At 33.3% G+C, this 9,921-nt stretch overlaps 1 protein-coding gene across 1 annotated transcript in view; it reads right to left on the minus strand.

Annotated features, from left to right (window-relative positions):
• The window catches only part of LOC110465177 (proton myo-inositol cotransporter-like), a 63,842-nt gene that overhangs the window by 7,347 nt on the left and 46,574 nt on the right, over window positions 1–9,921 (minus strand). The window contains exons 2-4 of the mRNA XM_021520833.1: window positions 3,617–3,776; window positions 2,234–2,445; window positions 367–478 (exon numbers count right to left, since the gene is read on the minus strand). Of these exons, the coding sequence (XP_021376508.1) occupies window positions 367–478; window positions 2,234–2,445; window positions 3,617–3,776 (484 nt within the window). The remainder of the gene's footprint in view (window positions 1–366; window positions 479–2,233; window positions 2,446–3,616; window positions 3,777–9,921) is intronic.

Raw genomic sequence — 9,921 nt, forward strand, 5'->3', positions numbered from 1 at the left:
ATTTTTCTCGACACCGACAATCAAGAGAATTCTTAATAGAATTTACTATTTAGAAAACGATTATTGTTTTGTTCGTCAATCGACGTTGCTTTATCATTACAAAAAGTAGGCACCGACGACGTGCCTCTGTCTTGATGATATCTAGAATTGATCAAATACTTAGCACGGTGTTTCATCCCGACACACATTGTTATCTTAATTGTAATGAAACAGAATTCACGAAATTGCCCATTGACTGATGACGTAATGTTATTGGACATGATCTATATGGCGAACAGTTCAAATAAAATAAGATCAGGAACATGGAATTGAACTCTGGAAGGTGTTAATGGTATGTTTCTCTAACAGGGTTTCTCTGATACGTACATCACTGTATTGATTCCAGCAACCTGCTGAAACATTTGTAAACTGCACCCCACGATCAGAGCCCGTCGGATAGAAGGTGTTTGTATCATCTGGATAATGATAGGCATCTTTGCTGGAAGAAAGATGTTTACTATTATTATTTATCGCCCCGGGGAATTCGTTAAATCCAAATTGACGTTATAAAACCTTTAGCTTGCATAAAACGTATTATTTCAGATTCAAATTTGAGCTCAATATTGGGAAATGTCTGCATTTTTGCAGACAATGTATCATTTGTTTGAATTTGATTGAAGGTTGAGACTTTATATCAATTTCTTGGTACATTACGGGGTCTTTTATGACAGTGACGCCAGACGCAGCTGGTATTCTCCTGTCACACGAATGCACCTCCGTAGCTATGTCAATAGTAATTGCCAGAACTTAAGTACACGCCAGGGGAAGCTATATATTGATAAAGGCAATAACACGGAGCTAGCAATTTATGAATGGTTGTATGTAAATTCTTCCTCCCTATTATAACGATACAAATGTGGACATACAGTTTTATTGCCTCTGTGTAAATATCAAACATGAACATGAACAGATGGCGATCAATGTAGTAAATTCATTATAGCTAGAAATCGATATGTCAACAAACAATATTACCTATCTCTAGTGCTGTAATTATAGAAATGTTTCATATCAAATTGCGGTTTCTCACTGATTTACAATACGATTAAAAGGTTCATTGCTTTGGTGTAAAGAAGATCGACTTTGACATTTCGATTAAGCATCTATATATATATGTCTGTCTGTCTGAATTAAACAATATGAAATGGTAATCCATAGGACCATTTTGAAATACGTTGCTGTCTATTGATTAAAACAACCTACCGCGTGACACACAACAAAGAATAGTTTGTTTGCTACAAAAATAGTGTTAAACTTTCTTACATTCATAGATCTTTATATTGTTTTTGATTCCATCGATTTTTTTTTATTAATAATAAAAAGCATCTCTGGGGTGGTGACTGTGGTTGTTATAACACCAAACGAGAGAAACAATATTGGCACATATTTTCGTTTTTGGTTGATATAATCATGGATCAACCTCATTGTATGATATATGTAGTAGATCGTATAAATTAGGTCTTGTAGGTAATTTCGTCATTACGTATTATACATCTATATATGTATATATAGGTTTCATTTTGTTGAAGAATTTGTTTTTGCTAAAATATTTATTTTGTTGCATTTTTGTTCCAAAAAAGATTAATTCACTGCAAATGTTTCAGTAAATTTATTTCATTCTCACTATTATATCTAATATGTCATGTCATCTAATGGCATGATATGTAATATAGTCAATATCACTGCTATGATATTTATCAATTATTGACTTTTGTCTCGATCAATACATTGTGATATGTGACCTGATATAAGTAATATCGTCCTATCAGGTCCATATAAACGTATTGACCTCGACAAAAGTCCATAATTGATAAATATTATAGCTATGCTACTGACTATATTCTATATCGTACTTCTTAACAGTTTTATGTGAATGAATATTTAATATGCACTAATAATTTTAAGGCAATATTGTTACAATCACCAAATTAAAAAAACAAAACATTAAAACGTTTTCTTATTTTACTATCAATAGTGTTTTCATATTCAAGACTAAAATGGATGTACTGATTAACATTACAAATAAAAATGGTGCTTGCTTCTTTTGGATATACGCGTCTACAGTGAAAGCAAACTAAGGGGAATGTTTTACTGCGTAAATCTTTCTATAAATCAATACTGTATATTACTCCTGGTACTGTTAATAAAGACAGGACTATATTGATGTAAACTAACGAGCTGTTCAAATCCTGCCTACATCGTTTCTGTTCCTCCACTTCCGTTTCCATACAGCTGTTTTTGACCGAGTCGTACTCTTCTTCAATGTCCAATTGTCCCCTCATTGTCTGCAGTACTCGCCGAGCCCGTTCGTCCTTGTGGTTGATAATGAGCCATCGAGGACTTTCGGGCATCATTATAAAACCCAGGAACTGTACGAATGAAGGAATACCGGCAAGGCCCAGCATATACCTATCGTAAACACAAATAAAAGATATATACCTATCGTAAATACAAATAGAAGATATATACCTATCGTAAATACAAATAGAAGGTATATACCTATCGTAAACACAAATAAAAGATATATACCTATCGTAAATACAAATAGTAAGTATATACCTATCGTAAATCAAATAGCATATATGAATCTATCGTAAATACAAATAGAAGGTATATACCTATCGTAAATCAAATAGTATATATGAATCTATCGTAAATACAAATCGAAAAATATACCTATTGTAAATACAGATAGAAGAAATACACCTATTGTAAATACAAATAGAAGATTATAACTATCGTAAATACAAATAGAAGAAATAAACCTTTTGTTAATACAAATAGAAGAAATACACCTATTGTAAATACAAATATAAGATTATAACTATCGTAAATACAAATAGAAGAAATAAACCTATTGTAAATCAAATAGTATATATGAATCTATCGTAAATACAAATAGAAGATATATACCTATCGTAAATACAAATAGAAGATAAATACTTATTTTAAATACAAATAGAAGATATATACCTATTGTAAATGCACATAGAAGAAATATACCTATCGTAAATACAAATAGAAGGTATATACCTATCGTAAATACAAATAGAAGAAATATAACTTTTGTAAATACAAATAAAAGAAATACATCTATTGTAAATACAAATAGAAGATTATAACTATCGTAAATACAAATAGAAGAAATATACCTTTTGCAAACACAAATAGAAGATTATAACTTTCGTAAATACAAATAAAAGATTATAACTATCGTAAATACAAATAGAAGATTATAACTATCGTAAATAAAAATAGAAGATACATACTTATAGTAAAATACAAACAGGAAATATATACTATGGCTTATACAAGCAAGGAGTAACATTAAACCTAAAACATGGGGAATTTTGATTCAGTTCTAACGATGTTTTTATCTACTCTATGGAATAATGTAGGACATTCCGTATGAAGTGATAAGAATCTGGATTTCGACTATCAGGAAAAGGAGCTAATTACACAAATAGTGAAACATGTTCCCTCAATTACCAGTAAAATAAATCAATATTCTGTGTGGTTTCTGTACAACGTTGATTGCATTGTTCATGTGTGCATAGATTGTTAGAACTACTCTGCATACCTCCATCCAGTCGTTTCGTCCCATCCGAAAATACCATCGATAACGTTTGCTACGAACTGTCCACACGCAACCATGGCGATGTTTGTTGACACAAGCCGACCTCGAATATGTGCGGGAGAACATTCTGCCAAGTACATGGGTATTGTTGTTGAAGTCATGCCTGGAATATAGCAACAAGTAAACGGAAATTTAGTTTATGCTTTATGAATACGTATTAGTTAGAAATAATACATTTTCATGGGACCCAAATTTCGTGGTTTCCCGACAAAACACCATTTCGGGGGAACATAAATTCGTGGATTACGAGTACACACTCTAATGGACAATTGCTTTATATCAAACTTTTAATTACTTCGTTGACCTATATTCGTGGAGGAAGATATCCACGAAATCAATGAAACTATAACCCTATGAAAATAAGTTATATCACAGTTTTTGAATTTAGTTTTACTTTCGCACTAAATAAACTCTGGTAACCGACATTTCATAGTTGAATAAGCGTGGATGAATTTTACACTCGTCTTATTCAATTATTAGGAGATATATGTAGAGTACGGCTTAAATATTGACAAGATCATTAAATAAGCATATTAATGTCCTTATAAATGTATTGTCCTTCGTGTCTAACGTTTAAAAAACCCATTAAATTTGTGTATTTAGTACCATTATTATTGGTAAGCGGCGTTAACATAACCAGTTATTTGCCCTTTCAGAACGTCATTTAGAAAAGTGAAGTTTATTACAAGAAATCTTCAAATCCAAAAACTACAAAAAAAATTAAAAAAATCTGGTATGTTAAACCGATAAATGTAACGAAACTATCAATCACGTAGCCAACATAACATTTATGTGTATCAAATGATCAAAGTGTAACATAGACGCAATGACAAGAATTCTGTGATCCTGATCTACAACTTGAGAAAGAGGCAGATATATCCAACACCAACTATGATCTGAAATTGAAGCGTCGCAGCAGGAAAACAAATAGGATTTTGAAAGCATTTATTCATTTGTAGATTCGGTGTATTACAAACAACCCCAGATGAAATAAAATGCAATTTCTTCTGAATCGGCTTTGACTCAGCGGATTTTAGCCTAGACACCAATTTATTTGAGATATTGCCGATGTCAACCTGAGCTCTACCAGACTCTAGTAATCCTCCCCACCTTTTAAGGCTCAGCGGCCTTAACAACTGTCATTAAGAGTGTTCGTGGTATTACAACAAGGGCCGGCTGATATGTCTGTGAGAGCGTCTCCTATCTTTGATAATGTTCCAATAAACGTTATCCTTTTTCTTGAGAACATGGAGACTGGGTTTTCCGTTTTGTCTGTAAGAGACAATCAATGTAAAGAATTTTCATATGCTTTGATAAAAAATTTGAATGTTCATACCTCTGTTCAGACACAGTTTCCATCCAGTTATTTGGCATTATTAAAAATATATCATTTTAGCACTTTAAATGGAAGAAAAATCCATGCAGATAATTTTTTCAAACTGCATTTTGTTAAGAAGAAAAAAAACCAAACAACACAATATTGTGTATACCATTCCTGCAAGAACAATGGCTTTCATTGTGCTTAGTTATTTCAATGCGCATTATAATTACTTGCATATCGAAGAATGTCTCGGACATATTTCCCTAGTGTATGAAAAAAAGACTTTTTGATCGATTACTAGCAGACCCGTATAATTAAACGGGATGGATTTACTGGGTTTATTTTCCCCGTCCTATGCAACGGAAAGACGCAGGGAAATTACGTTCCGACCTCCGTTCTACGACCCATGTCAGAGCACGTTCTTCTGTGTGCTTAGTCAGCAACACACAGACGTCTGACGGGGTAGCAACTGTTTCGTAAACAAATCAAGCATAAAGACCAGCTGAGGCGTTCTGTCTGAATGACAACCTCTTGACCTGCTCCCAGACAATGCTACTTGAAAAAGGCCATACAAAATAATTGGGATATCAAGACTCTAATTCAATTCGTGTTATATTCCTTTTCAATAGCTATACGAATAAAACCGAGAATTTGTGTGATAGCAATGATTCATTGGGAAATATGGCACAATCTGTTGACGAAGATAAAATAGTTTATGCTCATTCAACACCATATCAGTAACACAGATGACGTTCCAACAACAACAATGACATCCCCAGGAAACCGGTACGAATTACATGTAATATGTTATTAGATTTTCAAGAAAAAACAACTTCAGAAGTGTGAAAAAGAACCGTACCTGAAATTCAAAATCGTCGAAAGTAGGGTACATTTTGAACAAAGGAAAGATTTTACACAGAGTCCCTTAAAAATGTTTAGCGAGGATGAGACTAGGTGTTTCTGAAGGGCGTGCGTCTTCTGCTTTATCGACAACAGCCGTCATGTAATCTTGGTCACCCGAGGAAAACACTAACTAAATACGATCTTAGAATAACCAACATAATATTAATATAATGATATCATATTAATAAAATAATGTTATATACTACCAAGTGCATAATTAAACGTATGGTAGCTTTGATTTTAGATATACAACAGAAAGACATGCAAGCTATACCTATAGGGAAACAATGAACTGTTGTTAAAACTATTGATGAAGGTATATATATGGTCTGCGCCTCATAAAATTCGTTCAAATTACGAATTTAAGTCAACGATAATGTTTTCATCTACCTGATACATTATTAACATCAATAACAGAAGCAGTTAACATATGGATCTGGAATTATTTATAAATTGTATCATTTCAGTTAATGACAGGTATTATTCGATGCCTAACGTTTGAAGATGAAGTAATGAGACAGAACATGCAATATTGCCATACAAAGACATCGTTTATCTCCATGTTTACTCTTTAAAGGAAACAACAAAGACTCTAATATTAGAACTCTTTATATTGCGTATAGATCCTCTAAACATTTAAAAACAGTTCTGCTTGTCGATGTTTGTAGTCTTCGCGGTTTGCCGTAGCCTTTGTCTCTTTTTAAGTTGTAACACAGTTTATGATATATACTTTACTCATTATTGGTTTGAAACTCACCAGTACCAATTTTGAAATTCATATAATTAAGAGGTTTTACGCTACCCTCTCCCTCCTGTTTGTTTTTTTGTGTAGTAAAAACCAATTTGGCTTTCCAACATTTATGGCCCCATGCATCACCGATAAGTCCGGACGACATAGCTGTATGATGCAGTGTTATTCAATTTTTGTATGCAATATATGTTGCCAAATACTAAAGGTGCGATCCTATGTGTATGTCCTGCGATTTTCCTTTAATAACAAAATCACAAAATATTAATGTTCTCATTAAACTCAAGGCCGAAAGTAATCACGTCAATCTTAAGTATTTATTAAGTCTGGTACTCAATACCTTCAGTATGTGTTAATGTAGGAGAAGAAGAATTCTGACATAGTATTTGATCAGAGCGCAGTGTTGCTGAAAAAACTGCTTGAGAATTCCAGATTCAATTAAACGAAATAGCGCTTTAACCAAAAATCAAGTGCGAGTATCACATAAGAAAGTACACCTCATGAAAGCTTCAAAGAAAGAAATGTCATCTCCGGTTAATGAATAGTTTCATTAACCTTATTTCATCAACCCTCGATAAAAGATTACAATTCAACATTTGTACAGTAGCGATGTGAATCACTGAAATGCCATGACTACTGCAATCGATAAGAAAACTGAACTATTCCCTGCTTGCTTAACAAAGCTTAACACAAACATCATTATCAAGGTAAATTGATGGTTTGAAATTGTTAAAACAACAAAGAAACACAAAGCATGCATCATATCGTTTTTGTGAAATGGTTATAAAAACACATTCACTATCTTATGAAAAGGTTTCCTTTAAAATTACATTAACGACACAAACACTAGAACAGATAATTATATTTGTGTCTTTTATTATGTATAATCGAACTGGTTTACATAAAAAAATGGTATATCATCATATTCCCATCCCAGTAGACTGTGTCGTTTAAAGCATCTGACAACGTTTGAACTCGCGACGTGCTGGTAGACATGGGTCCAAATCCCTGAGGACTTTCAAACGGAGTTTTAAAATAATTGTATCGATACCGTTGATCTTCGGACAGTTCATGATACGGTTCATTAGAAAAGTGAAGTTTCTTACAACAAATCTTCAAATCCAAAAACTACAAATAAAAAAAAAGATCTGGTATGTTAAACCGATAAATGTAACGAAACTATCAATCACGTAGCCAACATAACATTTATGTGTATCAAATGATCAAAGTGTAACATAGACGCAATGACAAGAATTATGTGATCCTGATCTACAACTTGAGAAAGAGGCAGATATACATCACCAACTATGATCTGAAATTGAAGCCACGCAGCAGGAAAACAAATAGGATTTTGAAAGCATTTATTCATTTGTAGATTCGGTGTATTACAAACAACCCCAGATGAAATAAAATGCAATTTCTTCTGAATCGGCTTTGAGTCAGCGGATTTTAGCCTAGACACCAATTTATTTGAGATATTGCCGATGTCAACCTGAGCTCTACCAGACTCTAGTTATCCTCCCCACCTTTTAAGGCTCAGCGGCCTTAACAACTGTCATTAAGAGTGTTCGTGGTATTACAACAAGGGCCGGCTGATATGTCAGTGAGAGCGTCTCCTATCTTTGATAATGTTCCAATAAACGTTATCCTTTTTCTTGAGAACATTGAGACTGGGTTTTCCGTTTTGTCTGTAAGAGACAATCAATGTAAAGAATTTTCATATGCTTTGATAAAAAATCTGAATGTTCATACCTCTGTTCAGACACAGTTTCCATCCAGTTATTTGGTATTATTAAAAATATATCAGTTTAGCACTATAAATGGAAGAAAAATCCATGCAGATAATTATTTCAAACTGCATTTTGTTAAGAAGAAAAAACACCCAACAACACAATATTGTGTATACCATTCCTGCAAGAACAATGGCTTTCATTGTGCTTAGTTATTTCAATGCGCATTATAATTACTTGCATATCGAAGAATGTCTCGGACATAATTCCCTAGTGTATGAAAAATAGACTTTTTGATCGATTACTAGCAGACCCGTATAATTAAACGGGATGGATTTACTGGGTTTATTTTCCCCGTCCTATGCAACGGAAAGACGCAGGGAAATTACGTTCCAACCTCCAATTTACGACCCGTGTTAGAGCACGTTCTTCTATGTTTTTTGTCAGCAACACACAGACGTCTGACGGGGTAGCCACTGTTTCGTAAACAAATCAAGCATAAAGACCAGCTGAGGCGTTCTGTCTGAATGACAACCTCTTGACCTGCTCCCCACAATGCTACTTGAAAAAGGCCATACAAAATAATTGGGATATCAAGACTCTAATTCAATTCGTGTTATATTCCTTTTTAATAGCAATACGAATAAAACCGATAATTTGCTTGCTAGCAATGATTCATTGGGAGATATAGCACAATCTGTTGACGAAGGTAAACAGTTTATGCTCATTCAACACCATATCAGTAACACAATTGACGTTCCAACAACAACAATGACATCCCAAGGAAACCGGTTCGAATTACATGTTATATGTTATTAGATTTCAAGAAAAAACAACTTCAGAAGTGTAAAAGAACCGCAGTTCAAATTCAAAATCGATGAAAGTAAGGTACATTTTGAACAAAGGAAAGATTTTACACAGAGTCCCTTAAAAATGTTTAGCGAGGATGAGACTAGGTGTTTCTGAAGGGCGTGCGTCTTCTGCTTTATCGACAACAGCCGTCATGTAAATCTTGGTCACCCGAGGAAAAAGCTAACTAAATACTATCTTAGAATAATCAACATTTTATTAATATAATGATATCATATTAATAAAATAATGTTATATACTACCAAGTGCATAATTAAACGTATGGTAGCTTTGATTTTAGATATACAACAGAAAGACATGCAAGCTATACCTATAGGGAAACAATGAACTGTTGTTAAAATTATTGATGAAGGTATATATATGGTCTGCGTCTCATAAAATTCGTTCAAATTACGAATTTAAGTCAACGATAATGTTTTCATCTACCTGATACATTATTAACATCAATAACAGAAGCAGTTAACTTATGGATCTGGAATTATTTATAAATTGTATCATTTAAGTTAATGACAGGTATTACTCGATGCCTAACGTTTGAAGATGAAGTAATGAGACAGAACATGCAATATTGCCATACAAAGACATCGTTTATCTCCATGTTTACTCTTTAAAGGAAACAACAAAGACTCTAATATTAGAACTCTTTATATTGCGTATAGATCCTCTAAACATTTAA

The sequence above is a fragment of the Mizuhopecten yessoensis genome, unplaced genomic scaffold (genome assembly GCF_002113885.1).
Source record: "Mizuhopecten yessoensis strain PY_sf001 unplaced genomic scaffold, ASM211388v2 scaffold11059, whole genome shotgun sequence".
NCBI lineage: Eukaryota > Metazoa > Mollusca > Bivalvia > Pectinida > Pectinidae > Mizuhopecten > Mizuhopecten yessoensis.